The sequence below is a fragment of the Protomyctophum bolini genome (assembly GCF_963924005.1).
Source record: "Protomyctophum bolini genome assembly, chromosome: 17".
Taxonomy (NCBI): Eukaryota; Metazoa; Chordata; class Actinopteri; order Myctophiformes; family Myctophidae; genus Protomyctophum; species Protomyctophum bolini.
The window spans coordinates 35,956,432-35,981,132 of record NC_137878.1 but is presented as its reverse complement, the minus strand read 5'-3'; the positions used below and the strand labels follow the sequence as shown (position 1 = coordinate 35,981,132).

The following is a 24,701-nucleotide window of genomic DNA, read 5'->3' as shown; positions in this document are numbered from 1 at the left end:
GGCAGTGGTTCCCCAGCACTAGGTTGGTCAGGCTCGGGACCCATTTTTGTGGGTCACGGGGAAATCGTTATTTCAAAAGATTTGCAAAAATGTAATATTATTATAGAATGAGAAAAATGAATTTAAAGATTTAAAGAAAAGAAAACCTATAAATGTAAAAGAAGAAGAAAACAAAGAAGACTTTCTCTCTCACACCTCACTATACTGTAGCCTGTAAAACAGCTTCCTCAACACATTCCTCCTGATATCTGTTAGGCAGGTATGTTTGCTTGTGTGTGTGTGTGTGTGTGTGTGTGTGTGTGTGTGTGTGTGTGTGTGTGTGTGTGTGTGTGTGTGTGTGTGTGTGTGTGTGTGTGTGTGTGTGTGTGTGAGATAGATAGAGAGGGAGGAGGGAGAGAGAGTTATGTCTTTTGTCTTTAGACTTTGATCAGGGTTTTTTAGGGCACACACAGAACCAGTAGGAACCGCCCACCCATGTCATGTGATCTCTGAGGAAGCAGGAAGGGAAGCCACACTGAAAGTCAACTCAGTCAGTCAACTCAGTCAGTGCCACAATCATTACTAAACTGAAACATGGCACAGCACGTTCTGTTGCACGAGGAAAACTTCTTCTGTTCTCTCTGTGTGGATCTACTGAAGGAGCCAGTGACTCTTCCCTGTTCACACAACTTCTGCACTACGTGTATTGAGAGACACTGGGAAAAAAATGAGAAATGTAAAGGGAGAGTCCGATGTCCACAGTGCAAAGAGATCTTTTATAGGCCTGTACTGAAGAAAAACAATGTGTTGGCTGAGGTGATGGATGTAATTGAGAAGACAGAGCTCGAAGGTGTTCGTCCTGATCACTGCTATGCTGGACCTGGAGATGTGGGCTGTGATGCCTGCCGTAAGAGAAAACTGAAAGCCGTGGAGACTTGTCTTCAGTGTCTGATCTCGTACTGCGACGAGCACGTCCAGCCTCACTATCATTCTCCTGCCTTTAAGAATCACAAGCTGGTCAAAGTCTCCGACAGGCTTCACGGGGACATCGGCATCCTGCAGGTAATCCAGGAGACGGAGGAAGAAGTGAAGGTGCTTCAGCAGGAGAGGGAGACCATCAATTACTCTTCCGATAGATCAGCGAGGAACAGTGACAGCCTCTTCGCAGAGCTCATCTCTTCCATTGAGAGAAGACGATCTGAGGTGAGGGAGCACATCAGAGACCAGCAGAGACGCGAAGTGAATCGTGCTGACGAACAGAGGAAGCGTGCGGAGGAGGCACTCGCTGAACTGAGGAGACGGCATGCTGAGCTGGAGCAGCTCTCACTTACAGAGGAACCCATCCATGTCCCACGCAGTTCCAACACCCTCTCAAGGATCAGTGAAACTTCACACCCAGCCATCGGCAAAGTCCGTCCTCTGAGCTACTTTGAAGATGTGACTGTGGCTGTGTCAAAGATGCGGGGCAAACTAGAGGCCATTCTTAAAGAGGAAGGGACAAACGTCTGGGATGCAGTGAACAGAGTGGATGTTTTACTGTCAACAGCAGAGCCCAAGACCAGAGCCGAGTTCTTAAAATATGCACTCGTAGTCACAATGGATCCAGACACAACCCATCAAATTTTGGCTCTGTCCGAGGGCAACCGAAAGGTACAGAATACTACCATAGTGCAAGGACATCCTGCTCACCCAAAGAGATATGGCGATTGCTGGCAGTGTCTGGGTGCAGAGGAGCTGACTGGACGCCATTACTGGGAGGTCGAGTGGGGCGGTGACTACGTCGACATAGCAGCCTCATACCCAGACACCCCCAGGAATCAGGCTCCAATGGAGCGTAGATTTGGATTGGTAAACAACACTTGGTGTTGTCAGATTTGGGGTGAAGGTTGTTTTTACAGACACGGCGACGATACTAATGAAAACATGAGGCCTGTGAGTTCCAGAATAGGAATGTACCTGGATTACCAGGCAGGCATTCTGTCCTGGTACAGCGTCTGCTCTGACACCATGACTCTCCTCCAAAGAGTCCAGAACATTTTCACACAGCCCATCCTCCCCGGATTTTGGGTTTGTGACCATGCCACCATGAAGATGTGCCATGACATCAAGAAATCTAGTGAGGAGTAATTAAGTACATGTACTCAAGTGCAGTGCTTAAGTAAATATTTGACGTATTTATTTTACTTTTAGTTACTTTTTGTATTTCCAAGTTTTGATACTTTTACTTCCTCTCCACTACATCCCAGAGGAAAATAATTTACTTTTCACTACACTACAATTATTTGAAAGGTTTTACTACTATGTAGGAATATTTGTATTATGTATACAAAGCCCTACTCTATTATACCTATTAAGCTGTTTGAAAATAGCTCTTCTACAAGATCATAACGCGTTGCTGAGCAAAACGTTGTGAGCTTGTAGTTCGGATGTTTTGGGGGAAAGATTACTTTTTTTTACTAAAGTGATGGTTTTTGTTTCATACCATTTTGTCTAGACAAATTGTCAAGTATAATCATTTTTGTACGACCTGGCCAGGGAATCAAACCCCGACCGGTGACCTCCCAATCTCAGGGCGGACACTCTAACCTCAAGTGTACAGTATATTGATTTACTGTAGTTTGTTTAAATGCAATCAATTTGATAAAATGTAATGAATCATGACCAATGTGATATATATATTTGAATAAATGTTTGCATATGACTACATGCATATTGTGTTTTTTGTTTTTATTTTATGAGTGTACATTAAGCTTCAGATTTTTTTTCCCATTGCTGTTACTGTAAAGTGGCCTGGGACTTGTTTTGTGTATTATCCTCAAATGTCGCCCTCGCCTCAGGTCCCACATCAAACCTCTGAAGGTGGTCTGTACAGAGGACAGGTCTGTGTATAGTGTAAAATAGAGTGTACGTGAAGGTGATGTGATTTGTGATGGAGAGTTGATTGTCAGTGGTTTTCAACCCTTTTCATATCAAGGTTTATTTGACATTTGAGCCACGGACCACCATTTGATGAGCTGTTACCTCTCAGACCCAAAACATAGAATATTTTGTTATTGGATACAAATGTGTCCACAATTCCCATTATATAAACCCATTGTAACTTCAAACTCCAGCTATTCAAAAAACAGCAAATCACTTTGTGCCACTATGAGCTTGTAGATCTTTTTTTTTAGCAAATCTTTGAAATGTTTGTAAGATGGTGGTCGGCTGCCAAAAACGTATTATCTTTTGGGGGCCTTGACATGAAAGCGTATCAATAGGTTTTTCTGGAAACGTTTAGGATTTAGAAGACATTTGTAGAATAATCTAAATCCTAGAATAGAATGAGTCTATTCACAGGTATGTAGGTAACCGGAAGGCTCAGCCCAAAACACGCTCACCCACATTGTTTGCATCGACTGCATGCTATAGGGGCGGTTCTTGCATTCTTTTTGTTTAACTGCAGGATAAGATTATAAATAAGTTCAGGGTTAGGCATAGTTTTACAGAGGTTAAGTTTAGGAATAGGGTTAGGTCTTGGCACCATCAGTCATCAGTCATCTAGTATTGCCCATTGGGGGTCGCCATTGCATCAAACTAAACAACTTTCTCACTGGCACAAACCCAAATAGGATGATAAGGAAATAAAATATACATATTTTGTCGTTGTATAATAGTGATGGAAAACGTGGGGGCTTTTTATTTTCCCCTCTTTAGAATTGTCTTAGGTCTGGTGGGGATGTTATATGCCTGCTTCCAGCCTGACTAAAATGGGAAATATGTATTGTCATATTATGACTGATGATTTCACTATTTTATAAAACCTTATACAATATGTGTGTTGTATTAAGGGATATGTTTTCTTGATACATTGTTAAATATCTCTATGATAGCATAGCAATCAGGTTGGCTAATTTCGGCAAAGAGGTTTTGTGTAGAGGGAAAAAAGAGCAGACCAAGTGACCGGTCAAGTTTACAAAAAAATACACATCAACGTGAATCCAACATACACTGATGGTAGTGCTGTCAAACAAGTCTATGAATCTATTAAATCTATAGGTCCTTGGGCTAAAAAAACGTTGAAGACCCGGAAGTTTCAAGTTATGATTCGGGGAAAGCCTACTGAGTGGCAAAAAACAACTTTCTGGTCTTGACAGCTCAATGAGCCCATACATCTAAAAAGAAAAGTAGGATTTGATTGCATTAAACAACGTTAAATAACATTAAACTCACTTTGCCACTCACTTTATGCATGTATATGTGTATATAAAACAATAATAATGTTTAACTAAAGCAGTCATAATCGCTATGGATCCTACAGTGGATCTCTACGGTGACACGGGTGTGGGTTGGGTCAACTTGGGTGTAGGGTTGTTATTTGTTTTTCTTTTTTTTGTCTCTGATTAAACTGATAACTATGATGAGTATCTCACATGCTGTGCTGTGAGAAGGATGGGCACAATAAGCTTTTAAGCTTCAGCCCATGCCTTTTGATCACTTTCAAGGGGCTGTTTCTTTTTTTTGCTGATGTAAACTTTATTCTGTTCTGTGAAGATGTTCAAATAAACTAAACTAAACTCCATTTCTTTTTTTTCCTTTCTCCAAACAAATTATAAAACAAATACATTTTAAAAAAAAATGCATTAGAATCCCATATCTGTCACCAGAACCAATCAAGGATGGGTGCTTTAGATGAATCTAACATATTTCTAAAACCGAGCGTGCCCTGATGCTGTAGGCAAACAATGCTGTGGTGTCAAGCTTAACCTTAATGTGACCCCGCAATATTATGATTGTGCCCAGGGCAGCCCTCTGCAGATTTGTCTAGGAAGGCGCCGTGTGAAATTCATATCAAATATCAAAATACTGAATCAAGCAAATTAAAACGGTATGGGGTGTAACACAAAAGCCAGAGTAGAAGTTAAAATTACGCCAAACACGTTTGAAAGTGAAATATCCGTTTAATTACATTTATTTGAATACACCGGTAATCATTTAATTTCAACGTTTCTGTAAAGTCATCTGTAATTCATTCAGATACTGTTTAAACATGGGGGAAATATATATCAGCAATGGCATGTTTAATTTAAAATGAAATGATATTGATATTGATTACTTAATGACAAGACACCATTGTACCAAGTCATTCTGAAAGCATAGGCCTATATGTGAACAGCAGGTTATATTACACATTTTCAATAGACACAATAAACATATAATTTTAGTGACAAAGCTTAGGAACAAAACTACTTGTTTCTAATGACAAATAAATGGTTATTTCAGTGGTTCTCAAACTTCATTTCAAGAGTTACAGATATATACTATAGACATCCGGTTGGAAACTAATCTCCTCTGGGAACCCTTCTTGTATTTACATGAACATAACAGTTTACTTGTGCTGAGAATGTTGACCTTCAGAGAGACAGATAAATATAAAATTAATATTATTAGACGATTGTTATTTGTTACTGATGTGGGTGTCATCTTTCGTTTATTCAGTGACAGCCATAGCACAGATTCCAAGACCCCGGAAAGGTGTCCCAGACCTATCTGTCTCTCTGTGATGTTCACTCCGCTCTCCCAACAGTCCTTTTTTTTCATTTCGAGAGGTAAGGTCTTTATATACAGTTGTCAGATGTTTACAGAAATATTCATGTCCTTACTAATACATCATGTAGTTCTCTCTATCCCTTTGGCCTTTAAGCCGATTGGCTAATACACATCTCAAATTTGTGTTGAGACAACATGCATGGTCATTGGATCAAATGGTCAGTGTGGTGTTAGATGTGCTCTCTGCACACTGTCATATCAAAATGGTCAGTGGATGATAGGCATTCTTGTTCTTATAGTTCACAGCATGGACATGATATGACACAGCCTCTCTCTCACAGCTAGAAGTATTGAACACAGCTTGCATATGTACCTAATATGAAAACCCCAAAGTTTTATCTACTTGAGGTCACACAATTCAGCATAACTATCAAAGTTAGAGTTAAAGTAAAGGCCAAATCCAGCATACAGGGGCTGGGTGAATATGCTCTGGACTCTGTGGAGTAGAGTCATGTTGTAGGAACTCTGCATGCCACTCCAGGGAGTCCAGGGCCGAGGAGAGAGACTGTAAAAGGACAGAGTACCTGCGCTGTGATCCAGGTACACTCCTACTCTCTCCGACAAGGCCGGAGTTGGGATTCTAGTAAAAGACTGCATGTAGTTGAAAGTATAAAGCGGGTGGTAATTACTGCCATTGCCAGTTATCTCCTCTCCCCTTTTCCAAGAAAAGACACTGGTGTCTGGCTCACACTGTAAAGACCAAGCTCTATCACTGTATCCAAATCCACTACCGTTAAAGGACCCTCTCTCTAATGAGAACGATCCTGCTCTGTAGATATCTTTGTATGAGACCGCTATATCAACTTTTCCACGCCACTCCACCTCCCAGTAACAGCGCCCCTGCATACCCGCTCTACTCAGAACCTGACGCCATGCGGTGAATCTCTCTCTGTGGCGGGGATAAGATTGTTTTTCCGACGCTATTGTTACTTTTCTGTTCCCTTCAGACAGAGACAGGTTTTGGTGTGCTGTGTTTGGATCGAGTGTGATTGGACATGAATACTGTAGGAACTCAGCTCTGGTCTTAGGTTCTGGTGGTTCTGACCACCTGAACCCATCAAGCCAACCACGTCTTTCCTGGTGTCCCTGAACAAGACACTGAAGCCCTAACGGCTCACTGGGCATCCCCTTGGGCTGAACACTGCTTCTAATAGGATGTGTCAACATAATTACCAAAAAAAGGATCACTACCAATAACGTCTTTGTATTTTTATATTCAAATAAAATATCCTCTAGATTGATTTTTATGACCTCAGCTCTGGTCTCTTTGTTTTTTTGTATTGGCTTCATGGCTCTTGTTCTCTTGGCTCGTGGGTCTCGGCTCTTGTTCTCGGCTCTTGCTGACAGTGAAACATCCACTCTATTCACCGACTGTGAGATATGTGTCCCTTCCTCTTTAGAAATGTCCTCTAGACTGTCCCTGGGTTCTGGTGATGCTGCCAGTAAAACATCCACTCTATTCACTGACTCTGAGATATGTGTCTCTTCCTCTTTAAAAATGTCCCTTAGTTTGTCCCTGGTCTTTGACACCATGTTTGACACAGCCACAGTCACATCTTCAAATGACCTGACATTGCTGCTGACTGGGTCTGTAGATTCACTGATCTTTGAGAGGGAAGTGTAACTGTTTAGGAAATGGATGGGATCCTCTGTGTCTGAGATCTGCTGCAGCTCAGCATGTCTCATCCTTAGTTCAGTAATCTCCTGCTCCACACGCTTCTTCTGTTCTTCAACACGACTCACGTCATGTTTCTGCTGGTCTCTGATCAGCTCCCTGGCCTCAGTTCGTCTTCTTTTAATAGCAGCCGTCAGGTTAGTAAAGACGGTGTCACTGTCGTCCACTGCTCTATCAGCAGAGTGATTAATGGACCTCACCTCCTGGTAAAGCACCTTAACGTCTTTCTCTCTCTCCTGGATTCTCTGCTGGACGTTCTGCTGACTCGTGTCAAATGTTTTCTGTCTCTCAGCCCTTTCCACTGCAGCTGAGATGGTATCGTGATGTTTATGTTCTTCCACAGAGCACCGAGAACAGATACACTGCTGATCAGTACGACAGAAAAGCTCCTTCACCTCGTTGTGACGAGCACAGATGTTCTCCGGAAGCTTACTGGAGGCTTTTACCAGCTTGTGAGAGGAGAGAGGAGACTGATAGTGAGGCTGGAGGTGAGTGTCACAGTAAGAGACCCGACACTGAAGACAAGTCTTCACAGCTTTCAGTTTCCTCCGAGTGCAGAAATCACAGACCACATCTTCACGTCCATCAGAGCTGTGATCAGGAGGAACAGCGTGGAGTCCCGTATTCTTTGCTATATCCATCATGTCCGCCAACATTGTGTTTTTCTTCAGAACAGGTCTTGGGATAAACGTCTGGCTGCACCCTGGACAGCTGAATCTCCCTTGTTGATCATCCTGATCCCAGTGTTCCTCAATACACCTACTGCAGAAGTTGTGTCCACAGGGAACAGTCACTGGATCCTTCAGTAGGTCCAGACACAGAGAACAGCAGAAGTTTTCTTGGTCAAGTTGAATTTCTTGCTGCGCCATTTTACAGCTAACTGAGTCTGACAAACAAACTCACTGACTGACTGGCTGCAGTTTCAGTGGCTTCACATTCCTAGTTCCACATCTGGTCCCCACCCCCACACACTGACGGGCGGGGGTCAGTGTGTGGGGGTTGGGGGCCGGTCCACCGGTGCATGCTAGAGAAATGTGTGGAAATGTGAGTCCCTCTCTCTCTCTCTCTCTCTCTCTCTCTTTCTCTCTCTCTCTCTCTCTCTCTCTCTCTCTCTCTCTCTCTCTCTCTCTCTCTCTCTCTCTCTCAATGATTAGTGATGATATAGCAATGATTACTACTGATCACCATGGTTATTTAACAGTAGACTATCATTTACTCCAAGAGTGTACAAATGTAACTAAATGGATAAATTAAGATTGAAAACACATTAGAAGGCTAATATCTGTTACCACTTACCAGAACCAAGGATGGGTGATTTCATTTAATCTAACATGGTTAAATGGAGTTTGAAGTTACAATGGGTTTACATAGGAATTAGGAATAAATTAATGAATATCAAATATCTGAGTACTGAATCAACAACTTAAAATCACGCCTGTGTGAAGTCAGTGGTGCAACTCCATACCCACAGGAACATCCAGACCCCCAGGAACGCGGGGGGGGGGGGGAGGGAAGTTGCACCACTCAGTTCACATTTTCGTTAATCTTTATACGTGTATCGCTTGCTCCATGCTGTTCTCTCTGGTGGTGTCTGACCGAGGTGGCACATTGACCTGAAGGCCTGTCTTGATTCAATCAAACCTTCAAGCTATTATGTAAAGTAAAAGCCCATGTCAGTAATGTCACACCTGACCTATTGTTTGGAAAGGAAATGTGGCTGGGTGCGTCTGAGCACGAAAACAGCATGGTTGTTAATCACCACCTGTGCGCAACCTAACACACACACACACACACACACACACACACACACACACACACACACACACACACACACACACACACATATTATCTGTATATATGGTGATTTCGGGTGTGCCAGTACAGTACATTACAGTACAGTACAGTACAGTAGGGTACAGTAGAGGGACCGCCACACGGTAACTGTCATTTCTCAACTGTTTCGGACGTGGGGCTGCTCGCCGGAATCGGGCCGGCACCCTGGGTGTGCTCCTGTGGGTCTGACTGGAACCCCCCCCCACGGGTTGCACCACTCACTTAATTTTTTTTACAGGGACCCGTTTCGAATTGCAGCTGGGGCTCTGTGAGAGCGGTTTTGAGGGAGTCTAGGGATTCAGATTTCTATACCAAACCAATAGCTTTGGTAGAGCGTTCCACATTTTAGTGGCATATATATGAGCGAAATGAATTTAAACCCTTAAGTTGTTACAAACATTGCTCTCTCGTCAATAGTAGAGCAGCTGATTAATCTCGTCCTATAACATTTACTATCACCCCTGACAACCAAATAGCCAATCACAGAGCGACCGTCCCTCCGGGCTATGGGACAGACATCTCTTTTTTTCCTTTTTTATCTTTTGCACCATCATCAGGCAGAGGACGAGGAAGGCAGGGCAGCAGGCTAGTTGCTGGCTAGCACACAAACGGCTAGCAACGCAGCAACAACAAAACACAGCCAGCCAAAGCCTTTAAGGCAATTACCTCAGTTAACTTGTGTGTGTGTGTATACAGTGCAGTCACTGGCTAGCTGGCGTGGCAAATATATAGGTATATATATATACAGAACAGAAGAGAGGGAGAGAGAGAGACCTTCGCAAAGACTCTCCCGAAGTTATCTCGCCCTCGGCCGAGATGTCAGCGTTCTCCGAGGCTGCCCTAGAGAAGAAACTGCAGGAGCTGAGCAACTCGCAGCAAAGCGTGCAGACCTTGTCCCTGTGGCTCATCCACCACAGAAAACACTCCAAGACCATCGTCACCGTGTGGTTCAGCGAGCTGAAGAAAGGTGAGGCTAGTGGTGGTCAGTCCACATTATGACAAATGCATCCACAACACAGGGAAACATTGTGAACGATGGCTAGGAACAACATCAACAACAGTGTGGAGCTAAATAGCACCGAGCTGAGCTAACGAGGGCTAACAAACAGTGGTGGGGGAGTAATCGAGTATTATTATTTTTACTTTATACTGGAGTATTTCCATACTTCTACTTCACTACATCTCGGAGGCAGATATCACATTGTGTACTTTATACGCCAGTGCAATTATTGGAAAACTTTATTACTTTGTAGATTTAGAAAACATTCGTAGGTTTCGGCCATTTGCAAGTCCTCGTGAGCTTGTAGATGTGCTATTTTCAAAAACCTGTGAAATGGGACACAAATAAAGAATACTTCTTTCCACCATGCACTGCTAGTCGGTGTCAATGTGGTACAACTTTGTCAATTGTCAGCTAACATGAAACTGCCACGGCTACAGGGGCTAACGTTAGCCAGGCAGTACAGTGCTGCTGTGAAGTTTGCAATCCAGTCATAATTAACATTATTAATATTGACCATGTTTCGTTGTTCTCTTTCCAGTGTGTTGGCACTTATTGTTATATTTTAGTCACTGACGCTGAATGAAAAGCAACACGGAACAATGTCACTCCACTGCATCATGCTATTCCATGCTAACGTTGGCTAATGCAATGCATGCATCTGTTAGTGTAGCTGCAGCTATAGTGCGAACTTAACAGTTGGCTAATAAACAGAACACAGGTTCTGTTGTAAGCTTGTTACACCTGGACTTGGTATTCTATGTGGTAAGGCTGGTAACTTGGTAAGCCACAATGCTCAAGGGTGTGCCAATAACTCAACTGTGCCAATGTGCAATCATTGACTAGCCTAGAATGTAGAGACTTGTAGATGTATTTAGCGATTCTGACAATGTCAGAATCGATAAATACATCCATGAGAGAGTCTAAATCTTAGGCTAAAAGCATTGGCTATTGTCAATATTACATATTGACACACGATTGATTGATGGCAGGAAACTTCACAGGTGACCTTAGGTCTTGTTCCCCTTAACCCTTGGGTTTAATAACTGGGATGGGAGTGTTTATTACCGGCATGTATTTATCATACATTATAAGCATGTAAAAATGACCCTCGTGCCTGGAAAATCTTAGTACTAGTTTAGTCGTTTCTACAGCTAGAGACTGAAGGTGGTGTGAGACACGGGATTCAACAATACACATGAGTTTAAAGCTGCTATCAAAGCAAATCTGGGCTTATAACACCTCCAACAGTGCCACAGGTTTATCACCTCCATGCCACGCCCCACTGATGAAATAATTAGGTTAAAAGTAGCCCAGCAGACCACAGAGTGCATAAATTAACATATACTCCAGATTGTCGACATTTGTGTATTATAAATGTTTTTTTTGTGGTTTCATAAAACATTCTAATATTTTGATATAGGATTTCTAGATTATCATGAGCTGTATGGCAGATTCATCAAGATAAAAAAACGAAACGTTTTAAATATTTCACTTCATGCGCAATTCATCTTGAATATATGAAAGTTTCACTTTTTGAATTATAGGCCTGTTGAAATGAACTTTCACACAATATTCTATTTTTTGTAGATGCACCTGTCCTGTACTTTATGTGTAATTGTGTATAGCCTCTGATGTATGCTATAGTGATTTGTCTTGACTTAAAAGATCACAGTATAATTTTCGGTTTGATTCATTGGTTCATAGTAATATTATAATATACGCTGGTGGTCACTTTGTACACATGTTTAATCTTCTCCTTTTGTGTTGATTAGACATGTCTCTATCGCTAACATAACTCACTCCACTAGTCGACATAAATCAAACCTTTATTTATCCATGGAGGGAAATCCAAGTGTCGTTAATTTGCGGTTAACAGCAGTGTATGATGTAATTGTCAAGAACCAAGAACCAAGATAAATGATATATATATATACGTCCCAGGTGCATCCATGTGATGTATTTTTTTGTTATAGTTATTATTAGGCTCATAGGAATATACTATGTAACAACCAGGTATAGTCTGGTGACCACCGGAGAGACGGGTGACAGCTGGAATGTAGACGGCACCCGGGTGAACAGTATGGGTTAGGGTTAGCGCCCCAGCCTGTGTCCTCCGTGAGGAGGAAGCCCAACAAACCTCGGTGAGGCCTTTAGGAGGGCCATTATAATCCACCACTCCTGAATGGAGTGCCTGGTGCTGGTAGTCTGGTGCAACGCACAGGTCCTGGGCCTGGTGAGAGCAGGAGTGGACCTGGTGAGACGTAGGAGGGGCCCGGCCAGGAGTAAACCCACAGAGCCTAGTCCTTCCACGTGCCAGAATTTGGTTCTCCAAGTCCCGGCAGAGTAGTTCCGGAGCAACGGATTGTGTGGCCTTGCTCATTCCCTGACGGACTGATCGAGGGTAGCTACTGGGACGTAAGTCGGGATTTGATCAACCCCGGCTGGGTCGCCTGAATGAGGGGTATGATGTTGAGAGACCCGAAACCCCGTTGACATCAGGAAACGTCACTGAGGATACGTCCCAAGTGCATCCATGCGATGCATTTTTAGTTATATACTCCTCTGAATGTATGTACAGTATAAATTAATGTAAAGTGAATATATGAATGATTATACAACTAATATTATACGTCTATTGATGATTGTGAATATAATGATACTAAATAAATAAAATGTAGTATAATAATACTAAATAAATAAAATATAGTAAACTGTGTTTATATGTATGTGTATGATGTCATGTAGGTTACACTATAACAAGTGCAAGTATACACATGGTCTAGTAGTATTTACTGTGTGTTTATGAATAAGGTGTACTGTCAATATATACTGTATATGTGTAGTCCACAGCAAATATGAGAATAAATAATATTCTGTCGGCAGACCTTGGAACAGTCGGCATCTCAATGAATTTGTACAGTAAATGAACAGCATTAGTGATTAACTGAATAATATATGTACAGTCTCAGCAGTACACAACTCTTAACATGGCATCTGCCTAAATAATCCATGATTGCAACTTGCACAAGAAGAAGAAGAAGAAGCAGGTGATGAACAATATTGCTTTAACCCATTTTGGGCGGGAACCCCTTTTGGTGTTTTAAACATGTTATAATTTAGCTACAAGCTCATAGCGCGCGCTACGAGCTTGTAGGTCTGCTATTTTTGAAAAATCGTGAAAATATTTATTTCAGAAAACTGGAGGATTTAGAAGATTTTTTTTTACTTTCGAGGTCAGGCCTAAATGGGTTAATGGCACATAATATAACACTGACCACAGTCACAGACCACACGCTCCTATTTTATACATGTTCCTTTAACTTCCTTATGATTTGCCATTCAAATACTTCCTTACAAGACAGTGAGAAGCTGGAAGATGCTGCCGTGCAGCCTTTTAAACAAACGTGTCTGTTCATGACTGGATAAGCTCATGAGCTTACTGCTTCAGCTTAGTTTAGAGTAGTTGAAATTCATTAAATTGAATCGCTTTGGGGCTACTTTGACAGACGTGCTGTAACCAATATAATTTTGATACAGCTATTAGCTGTGACAGTGTGTGGATAAGGCATTCTGGCTGCCATATTATAACTAACGATACCCCAAGTGGCTGCTGTATTTTGAGTCATTGCTGTCAACTGTAACAAGCATGTGGTGTTTATAGCAGCCCCCGGAGGATTCCCCCTGGTACTGATGGCACATTACTCTGAGGGAATTCTTGTGTCCTTCATTTCAGTGTTGGCTGTGAATGCTCCTGAAATGGCAGGCATTATGTCTTGAAACGTATAGTTAATTGCTCAACCTGTTGTGAATGTCTACAACTACATTATAGTGGCACAAATCTGAATGGAAAATCTGCCCCTAAATCTTGAATGGAGTGGCGAGTGATGAGCAGGTTTAAAATCTTCAAATGGCCTTCTGTAATTAGTGCGTTACCGTGGTGAAGAGTGTATCTCAGCACCCCTGGGAGGCTTGATAATTGTGACTGATTGCTCGCTCCACACATAAACCCTCTATTCTTAGTAAAACAGCCCTGATTCACAACTGTACTATTCACATTTCTTATGGCCAATTGCGACCTGTTGTAGATCTGCAATATTTGCCGCATGTTTTGGTGCTGCTAGTGTTTCTCCTGTTGATTATAGAATGATGTGAATACATCAGTTTAATTTATGAATCATTATTGATTATTCACCAGTCTGACTGTATAGCATAGCATGAATTGGATAGAAACTGTGGCAACATTTGCATGATAATTGGCTTTTTGGTCTGGTCCAGTGAAAAACGTGCATAGAGACTGATGAGGAAATACCACCATCTTGTTGTCTGTTAAGTTAAATATCAGGATGACTTTTTTTGTCCCCACTGCAGAAGGCAAATTGAAAAATATGTGGAAAAAGTAATGTAACTATTACTGTCACATAACTAGTATTCTACTTCAGTGCACAGCCACATACTGTATCTCTTACTGTTTCATTACCACCACAACTGGGGGGTCTGGGGACCTCGGTTGTCATGGGAATGGGGCCTAATATCATTGCTCCGTGATGCTCTAAATCTGTTTGTTTACACTTGCTTCTTGTATCTACAAATTGTTCCTGGTTGCTACTCCATTAGTCGTCATGTGTGTGCCAACATCTAGTTCCCACCAGGGAGCAATTACATTACATGTGCTTTCTCTCTCTTCTCTTGTGCAGCTCTGGTGTCCCGGAAGCTAACCTTCCTCTACTTGGCCAATGACGTCATTCAGAACAGCAAGAGGAAAGGACCAGAGTTCACCCAGGACTTTGCCCCGGTCATCGTAGACGCCTTCAAACACGTCTCTAGGTCTCAACACTGTCCCTGATGCACATAAAAAAAACCCATTGTTTTCAGATCGTTATTTTCAGTGCAAAAATAAGACTGAACAAAGATATTATATCATATTAGTTTAAGAAAAGTAGATGTTTGAGCAAGTCTTTTTTGCTCTGGTGTTCTTCTTTTTTCTGAAGTCTGAATCTGAAAGCACGCGAGACTAACACATCCATGTACAATATATACCTGTAATGCAGTATAACAGTGTGTCAACTGTGACAGATGACACAGTTGGAAGGTCAATTATGTCAGTTAAAAGAGAATTCCATACTAGAAGGCTTTCTTACCTTATTTGTAGTTGTTACGTCCCCACCAAAGAGGTCCAGGTGTTATTTTGTGCTCCTTATTGGCTATTTCCCCTACCTTAAGCCCTAAATGAATTGCATTCAATTGAATGGGGCTATGGGGTGTTGTGCTAATTCGCTTATTTCCATCCATTTCTTTTTGTATTTCGATGCAAATAAGCGAATTAGCACAACACCCCATAGCCCCATTCCATTCAATGATTGCGCAATTCATTGAGGGCTTAGAGTAGGAGAAATAGCCAATAAGGAGTTTTTGCACAAAAAAAAACACCTGGACCTCTTTGGTGGGGACGTAACAACTACAAAGAAAGGTAAGAAAGCCTTCTAGCATGGAATTCTAAGTAAGTGAGTGAAATATCTGTGTATGCCGATAGCAATCATTACTATAGAATGTTTGTTCAGTAACGGGGATGTCCCCGTATCTCTCCAGCTCTTTAGTAAACGGAACGTACTTATAAAGTGAAATGTGAATTTGGAAGTGATGAAACAATGAAATAAGCAGACCCCTATTACTGAACAAACACTCTTATCTTGATTATTATTAAAGCTCTATATACTGATGGTAATCATTGCTATAGAGTCTAGGAATGTTTACTATCAATATAATAGAGCTTTCATATCAAAAAAGCCTTTTGCTTTAACCAAAGAATATCACTTGCAGCAGTGCCGTTAAGTTATTACTAAGCCACCAAATGTCTTTTCCAATAGTGTTTTGACTGTACGATCAGCATCTTGGCAGCTGTGTGTTTAGTACCGTTTACTGTGTTGTAATGTTTTGACTGTATGGGTTAAAGTTCTCAGTCGCCACAACTGATGTCAGTCATTAGGATTCCATAGAAGATGTGCTCTTCCGTCTTCTATGGAAGCAAAATGAAAATGGCAGATGTACAAGCTCACAACACTGCGCGTTGTCTTGTGAGGCTATTTATGTCTTTGTTTTATGAACAAAGAGTATTTGAAGTTGTAGCAATAGAACATACATGTTTAGAAGCATCTTTCATGAACATTAATGTCATAGAAGCAAAGGTTAAAGCCTCAGTGTGATTTCTGTGTGTGGAACATCAGCAACATGATGATAATGCATTACACTTTGAGTTCATGAGGTTTTATTTGGCTTTATTCCACCTGACTGTAGAATCTCTATTCCATGTGACTGTAGAATCTTTATTCCATGTGACTGTAGAATCTTTATTCCATGTGACTGTAGAATCTTTATTCCACGTGACTGTAGAATCTTTATTCCACCTGACTGTAGAATCTTTATTCCATGTGACTGTAGAATCTTTATTCCACCTGACTGTAGAATCTTTATTCCACGTGACTGTAGAATCTTTATTCCACCTGACTGTAGAATCTTTATTCCACCTGACTGTAGAATCTTTATTCCACCTGACTGTAGAATCTTTATTCCACCTGACTGTAGAATCTTTATTCCATGTGACTGTAGAATCTTTATTCCACCTGACTGTAGAATCTTTATTCCACGTGACTGTAGAATCTTTATTCCACGTGACTGTAGAATCTTTATTCCATGTGACTGTAGAATCTTTATTCCATGTGACTGTAGAATCTTTATTCCACGTGACTGTAGAATCTGCATCCTGACTGCTGTGTGTTTACTGTGTTGTGTAGAGATGGCGAGGATGGCTGTAAGAAGTCGTTGGGTCGGGTTCTGTCCATCTGGCAGGAGAGAGCCGTGTACGAGAACAGCCTGCTGGACCAACTGTCACAAGTCCTAGGTACGCCTCAAAAGAACAATGAACGTTTTTGAATCACAGCTTCTTCCGCCATGTTGTTTCTATTTTTTGGTCCATGTTTTGGTCAGTTCTATATTGGTTATTAGCCCGGGGAGCCACAGGCCCAACATTTGAGAGGACCTGTGATGTGATGTCATGCCGTACTTTTTCTTTATTATTCTTTCATTAATTTGGTCATTAGGGTCCACAGAATAAGAGGCCTGCTCTGCTGGAAACATTACGACAAAAAGTTTTATATATCACACCATAGACCACCTATATAAGGCACCATTTTCAAAATGTCATCATGCTTTAAGTATAGCATGTTACATGTCAAACTAGGTTTTTCATGATTCTGAATCCATTCCAAGCATTGGATTTGCGTGAAAAACACTCCTTGGGCTAAAAGGCGTCATCACAAATGTGATGAGGTCAGCCCATTTGGGCACATTTGTGCAAGTGGCGAGTGTTTTTCGTGTAAAACTAATGCTTGGAATGGATTCGGAATCATGAAAAGAAAACCCCCTAGTTTGATAATAATCATATTTGAAGCTCACAACGGTGTTGTGAGCTTCTTAAGCTTTGCATTTTAAGTAATATTTGGCCAATGTTTGACCACAGTATAGTTGATAATTAGTTCATGGTCTTATTAGTTTATTTTTCTTTGTAGAGGTATTAAAAAGGTCTTACAAGTCCTTAAATTGTCACTTTAGAAATGTGCAGATAGTATACCTTGTATACACTATATGTTATATATACTGTATGTTGGTTTGTTTACTGTTAAGCGAGAACACAATGTATGCACAATTAATCTAACCTTCTGGGGACCACTGAAAATAATTTGGGGACCCCCAGTTTGTTTGGGAACCAGTGTATTTATAGCACATGTGGCGGTCTCGTCGTACGTTGCAGGCGGAGAGAAGAAGGCGAAGAAGCGGTCCTATGAGGAGATCCATGTTGACGACGAGGACTTTGCGACCCAGAGCTCCCCAGCGGAGCCGCCACAGGTGATGACCAGAACCAGCCAACCCACACATGGTGCCACTGATAGAAGGCTGTTGGGGGAACTCTGTTAAACCATTTTAACCGTCTTAAACCAACCCATATGTTGTGTAGTGTCGTGTTGCCAGACTGTTGCCTCTCGCAATTTTCAAATGCATCTGTGTTCTGTAAAATATAAAGTCAAAGTGGAGCCTCCTCCCCATTATCCTAATATAAATATAAATCATCTAAGCATATATAGCTTGCTGCTTATCAGAAATGGAAATGAAAAATATAAGGTCTAAAGATATTTTAAAATATATTTAGTTCCAGACTATATAGCATTCAGATATTGTGGAATAGTTGTCTGGCTACGCGAGACTATTTGTTTTCTTTCCATTGATTACGTTCCTAGTTTGGGCCGGCCGAGTGGTCCAGGAACCAAGGCTAGCCTGACAGCGTGTCGCGGGTTCGAGTCCTGATCCCGACAACCTTTGCTGCGTGTCTTCCCTCGTGTCAGCTCTCTCCCCCTTTCCTGTTAATTATCAATTATCAACTACGGTTAATCTATCAATAAAGGCAAAAAGCCCCAAAAGATATCTTAAAAAAAAACCTGATTAGTTCCATTAACTAACTGTGGACTAACACACACATCTACACTCTCCCTCTCTCTCTCTCTCTCTCTCTCTCTCTCTCTCTCTCTCTCTCTCTCTTTCTCCACCTCCTTTTCTCCACCTCCTCCCTCCGTCCTCTCCCAGACAGGAGAGTTGATCCGGGCGCTGCAGGAGCTGGAGAACGCGGCCTCTGGAGACTCGGCGCTGCGTCAGCGCATCTCCTCGCTGCCTGCCGAGGTGCAGGACGCCTCGCTGCTGCACCGCATCACCGGTAATGAGACTACGACACCGGTGCGCTCGTGACGCGTGCGGTTTTTTTAAAGGGGATCATTTTGACACCACTGTTGGCTGGGCCATGGAGAGAGTCGTTAAAATCTCATGTGTCAATACTCTTTCAATTTGAAGTAGACCACTGGTTTTCTACAACAAATGGTGTGTGTGTGTGTGTGTGTGTGTGTGTGTGTGTGTGTGTGTTTATCGCTTGTAGTGTTGTGAGTTTGTAGTTTGGCTATATTTGTTCATTAATCATCTTAAATCAAACTAGCAATATAATAAGTTTGGAAGCATCTTGAAACTTGAACGGTCTCTCTCAGAAATGTCATGATTTCTTCAGCTGGTATGCCTAAAACAACATTACATCTTCAGTCTTGAGATTTAATTTTTGCTTTATTGTGTCCGTGTCCGTGTGTGTGTGTGTCCGTGTGTGTGTGTGTGTGTGTCCGTGTGTGTGCGTGCTGTGTGTCAGATAAAGAGTCGGGGGAGCGTCTGTCCCGCTTGGTGGAGGAGGCCTGCATGATGCTGGCCGACTACAGCGGCCGCCTGGCGGCCGAGATCGACGACCGGCGGCAGCTCACGCGCACCCTGACGCTCTTCCTGCACAGCCAGAAGGACGGCCTGGCCCAGAACGAGCAGAAACTAGAAGTGCGTAAATACTACACCTCCTCTTTTTATCTATATTTCTCACCCTCTTGCTTTTTAACCTCATTAACACAGTGGCCGTTGATGTGTCCGTTGGTCAGCTTTACTTCTCTAGCACCATTCGGTAACATAATATGCCAGATTTATACTGGTGTTGCACACCGACAATTGATGTACAAGTGCACAACGCGTCACACTGCGTTACGCTGTGATCTTGTATATCGGCTGTTTTCAGCGCACTGTACGATGCGCAACTAAGTGTAACTCTGGCTTTATTCTGTCCTTGTGCTTGTGACTCTCTCTGGAATGAGCTTTCTTTTTCATGTAGTTGAAGATGCTTTACATTTCAACAGGATGGTTACCGTATGTTAGCAGTGAGCCAGACTGTAGATTTAAAAAATAAACGGTATGGGCACAAACCTTGTATCTCCATGTTTCTTTTATTTTATTTTATTCATAGACTAATTATAAACTATTTTATACTTGGTCATGTGATAATGTTGCATTAAGTAGCAATAGGTGATCTAGAAGCGACGCCTATAATGACACATTAAACCAATGAAAAGTATTAACAAGAACTTATGAATATATGATGACTACATTGGATCCATTGAAACACACATTCTCTTTTTTGTTTTGGACATACAAGGTTTCTGCCTGCACGATGGCCACAATAATGGTTATTATTATTAAAGGTTTTCCCCCACTTTGTTCTGACAAGTTCCATTAAAGGTCATTCTGTCTAATTCTATACATTTATTAGTCGGTAGAATGCAGTACATTCAGGATGGTAAGTGCATTCCCCTCAGCCTTTAATTTAGCGTTGTTTGTGTTTACCTGTCTTTGAGTGTGTAACTGTCCAGCCTTTATCCACAGGGCAGCAGGATTAAAGGAATTGCCTCTTTTGTATCATCAACTTCATCAAGTTTCTTGTAATAAAAGAAAGAGAATAAAAAAAATAAAAAAAAGATTTTCTGAGTGCTGTTATTTTGCTTCGGCAGCGTGTCAGCTGCTTCTGACGCTTGCATTTTGTACATTTCAATTTGCCTTCCAAACATGCTGCATACACGTAAACCATGCCTCTGGTGCAGTCCCAGCACCACCACGTGTGAATCCTAAACTGAGCTCGGGTTTAGTCGACGGTTTTGCCAAAGGGAGGAAAACGGTGATTGGTTGCATCATGTGCATGCCTCATCATGGCACGACTTCCAAGTGTGTCATTTCTTACCTAGAAGGCTACTTATTGCTAGTTCCAACCTATAACTTCTACATTATGGGACTTTAGTTAAAGTTGATCGTGTGACTTCTAATGACTAGTTCTATAGCTTTCACACAGTACATCCTCCATTCATGCTTTTATCTATGAAAGGTCCCTTGGACTGGGTGGAAGTTTATATTGTTACGATGTACCAGCTGGTACATTCCAGCTATTTGTCATTCATACACGTTGATGGTGATGTATAGGGCAAGGAAAACACTTGAGATTGGCAATAGACTGCTGTGTCTCAAAGTCACTGCCAGGCAGAAAATAATGCACATTATGTGCCAGGGAACTTTTGAGCTTTCGCTCTGATTGTTGGAAGGGGGGGGAGGGATAAATCCAAGTCGCATGCATACACTCTTGCCACATTATTTATACTTGGTCTGCTTCCTTTTTCTCTGTACACCACACTAAATCTCTGCTTAAACTGGCGATCTACAAGCATTGCAATGCATTGTGAGCTTGTCGATCTGCTGTTTTTGCGGAACGTTTGCCTCAGAATAGAGACAGACAGACACCAAGAGATCCCTGCCTACTGTTACATCTGATGACATCTAAATTAAATACATTGACTAAAACTGGGTGGAAACAATTCAGACGGCAAAATAAATACAAATTAAAATCACAGAATCGATGCAAATATTTTGGAGCGTTCCTTCATGTGGGATGGTATCGGGGTTGGTTTTAAAAGCAGGCTTGTTAGCGCTGGTTAAGTTCAGAGTTCAAGCTCAACCAAGTCAATGATTTTAGATTGTGACAGATCTCTGATTGTCTGGCTATGTGATACTAGGGATAAAGTGGTTTAACATTCCAAGGCTTCTTTCATTTACTCCTCACCCTTCTCTCGAAATATTCAAATATCTGTGTGAACTGGTTGACATCCCACATTTCCCATTTCTTTAGACTTTAACTGGGAGAAAGCTTATTCTAAAATGTAATGAAACTAAAGTCTTGGATCTTGGGAGTGAAAAAGATATAGCTGGTTATCTTTTATGGGAGGAGAGTGTTGAGTATAATTTCCATTGAGGGCTTAATGTTCGACAAACTTTTGGTTGGAGAGTAACATGACAGCCTAATCGACTGTTTTGTTGTTGTTTTTTTAAGGAAAGGCACATTAACACACAAACCTATCAGACTTATAGAAAGAAATACAATAAAAGGTTTGGCTCAATAAACCACCTATAGGCTCTCTATAAGCGATGTCATATTTACCCTGCATGGGGAAAATGGAACACACACAATCATATCAATCACTTTATATTTGGGTGTTGACGATTGTTTTCTGTTGCTGTTCCAGGAATACAAACGCAAGCTGACGAGGGTCACCCAGGTCAGGAAGGAGTTGCGCTCTCGTCTCAACAATCTCCCCGGACGCCTGTAGTACTGTACGACCCTTCAAACGTCTATCTCCTCTCCTCCCCTCCCCCTGTTCTGACCAGCCTTAACCTGGCCCTCCTACACTGGACACATCTCTATCATTTTTCTAACTTGCTGTCAGTCAATGTCTGTCTCTCTCTCTCTGTCCCGCTCCACAAAGCATCCAGGTATTTTCCTTCCGTCATTTGACTGATTACCCTTTTTTTAATGTTTTGACCTGAGTGAGCCGTGCCGTGATATGTATTATTAGTACACAGCTTCTGCGTTTGCTTCCTTAAGGCCACGTCTCGGTTCAGATTAAGGCTCTCAGACCCTAATTTGGGCCCTTTCTCAGTCAGGAGGTGGTGGAGTAGGCTACTAAACCCTGAGTTCTGGGATGACCCAGAATCCAGAACCGTATGGTTGTTTTCTTTTGGCGGGTAAACTACTACAAGATTGTAGATCAGCTATCTTTTTTTAATACTTTAATTCTTTATTTCTTTGCCGAAACCCGGCCCTTCAGGGGTGGTCCTGATTATAATGATGACAAGCGTAAACCGACACGTAAACAAACAAACACAAAGTCACAGAAGTTGAGGCCTTCTGCAAAGTTATGGAATGTTCTGGATCAACCCTTCATAGGTGAACATCAAAAAGAGCCTTGCCTGTTCACACCCACCAGTCATCTTCTCATCTATGTTACTGAAAGTGTTGTTTATTATTAGGTATGACGTAGGACCTCTTTATGTATGATGTAAAACCTGTCGGTTGTTCACTTAGTACACAGTGAATACATTGTAAATTGGTTAGGGATAATGTTCAGTACTGCATCGTATAGCCATGCCTCGGCCCCTGCACTCCAAGTTGAAATGGTCAGGTTGATGCTGGTATATTATTTTTGTATTTATGGTGAGTTTAGATATCATGCCACCAGACGTCCCACTCTGGTGCCAATGACTATTATTGTCCCCTCATGGTATTCAATCAGTGGCATCATTGTTTTCCCTACTAGACAAGTGCTGTAAAATGTTCTTTTTAGGCTCTTATTCTTTTTGGTTGTATATCATGCCACCCAGTGCTTTGTCCCATGGCTATAGGACCATTCAGCCAGGGTAGTTTGAAACGGTATGACGGTATAGCCTCCAAACATTTTGTTTACTATAGGTTTACATCAGACAAAATCACGACAGTGAAGTGCAGTAGTTTGAAACATTTCTGGAAGAAAAACCCCATCATAATGTGATTATATTTTACATAAATCCATTCAGTGGGGATGGATGACGTACATTATTGAATGTACACACATTACATACATAGGCTATTCAAAGTTGCATGTAAATTATGTTTTACCCGTTTGTCTTATATGATTCAGAGAACTTACCTTCTATACGCTTTCTTTTTCCGAACGAATGAAAACTCCGGTCAAAACAAACCCCTGCTGTACTGAAATAACTGCGTGGACTGGCCGGCGTCGTTGTGTTCTTGTTTACTGTATAATTATAAGGAATAATGCTTCGTTATTTTAAACTAGTCTACTGTAAGATGCTCAGTTGCTTCACACTGCTTGACAAGTGCCCCCACTGATTTCAAAAACGAACTTTATAACAATTTGATTTTTGTACATAAAAGGAAAGTTATTCTAAAGAATTAATAAATAAATGGAGACATAAGCTTGTCTGTTTTGGGTTTGCATACATTATCTGATACTGTCAGCTATACTATGCTTGGAATCCAGATGCTGCCCACCAGGGGGTGCAAAGAAAGTAATGTGGTCGTGCATGTATACATTGAGGGACGCTAGCTGTCCGGAGGAAACTTCATAACTCTAAAATGTTCATTTGTCAGGAAATGTAAAATATACGTTTGTAAGGAAATTAATGGCATTTAATGTTTTGTGTTGGCACCGTTTGTTTTATATCACCATTACATCACCTAATCAACATGAGTAAGGGCCGATTCATTCTCTTATTTTAGAGCCGAATAAAAGTCGGTTCGGCTCCTACAATGTGACGTCATTTGAGGTTGGGGGGGGGGGGGGGGTACCGTCCTAAAGTCTTCTCTTCGGTGCTACTGAAAATTTCTGACGAGCCGAAATCATTTCGGCACTACAGCGCCGAAACAGCGGTAAAATAGGAGTATGAATCGGCCCTTAGACTTTAATATATTAGCGCCCCTCACTTCACACGGGTGTGATTTTTATGTAGGTGTTAGCAGTGTATTGCTACTAAACCGATTCTGTTTTCCCATCATGTTTCTTCATGAGCTTGTGCTGACGACTCATGACATCTGAGTCATCAATTCAAGTCCCCAACATGGCAGGTGTAGGACATAGTCATATGGAATACTTCCATGCTAGACTTACTCTCAGGTCTCTCGCAGTCTATAGCATCGGAAACCCAGACATACTCGCAGTCAGACATTGTATGGGGAGAAAGCTATTTATCAACTTGCATGGACCATTTTCTTCTGTGATCTTTAGAAATCTTGCTTGAACTTACTTCATGAGTTGAAATGGCCAGACCTTATAACCCTAGAACCAGGTTTTGAACATTTTGGTTATAAACAAAACAAAACAAAAGGAAAGATCTTATTAAGGCAGA

The 24,701-nt window shown here is 41.6% G+C and overlaps 3 protein-coding genes across 3 annotated transcripts; 2 read left to right on the top strand and 1 right to left on the bottom strand.

The window, feature by feature from the left end:
- Window positions 1-573: 573 nt before the first annotated feature.
- LOC308331748 (E3 ubiquitin/ISG15 ligase TRIM25-like) lies at window positions 574-2,106 on the top strand (the record flags this gene model as incomplete). The annotated part of the gene is made up of 1 exon (XM_080787238.1): window positions 574-2,106. The coding sequence occupies one exon, from the start codon at window positions 574-576 to the stop codon at window positions 2,104-2,106; it is 1,533 nt and encodes a 510-aa protein (XP_080643364.1).
- A 2,793-nt stretch (window positions 2,107-4,899) lies between these two features.
- LOC308331935 (tripartite motif-containing protein 16-like) lies at window positions 4,900-8,112 on the bottom strand (the record flags this gene model as incomplete). Its single annotated transcript, XM_080787486.1, has 1 exon — window positions 4,900-8,112. The coding sequence occupies one exon, from the start codon at window positions 8,110-8,112 to the stop codon at window positions 5,908-5,910; it is 2,205 nt and encodes a 734-aa protein (XP_080643612.1). The 3' UTR covers window positions 4,900-5,907.
- A 1,526-nt stretch (window positions 8,113-9,638) lies between these two features.
- Window positions 9,639-23,850, top strand: LOC308332067 (regulation of nuclear pre-mRNA domain-containing protein 1A-like). The gene is made up of 7 exons (XM_080787685.1): window positions 9,639-10,043; window positions 14,774-14,903; window positions 16,868-16,974; window positions 17,884-17,978; window positions 18,711-18,837; window positions 19,312-19,487; window positions 22,043-23,850. The coding sequence occupies exons 1-7, from the start codon at window positions 9,893-9,895 to the stop codon at window positions 22,124-22,126; spliced, it is 870 nt and encodes a 289-aa protein (XP_080643811.1). The 5' UTR covers window positions 9,639-9,892; the 3' UTR covers window positions 22,127-23,850.
- The last annotated feature ends 851 nt before the right edge of the window (window positions 23,851-24,701 follow it).

Excerpts from the sequence above, each read along its gene's own strand:
- LOC308332067 (XM_080787685.1), top strand. The coding sequence starts at position 9,893 with ATGTCAGCGTTCTCCGAGGCTGCCCTAGAGAAGAAACTGCAGGAGCTG. Across the intron at positions 16,975-17,883 it reads CCAACTGTCACAAGTCCTAG|GCGGAGAGAAGAAGGCGAAG; the intron begins GTACGCCTCAAA and ends CGTACGTTGCAG. Across the intron at positions 17,979-18,710 it reads CCCCAGCGGAGCCGCCACAG|ACAGGAGAGTTGATCCGGGC; the intron begins GTGATGACCAGA and ends GTCCTCTCCCAG.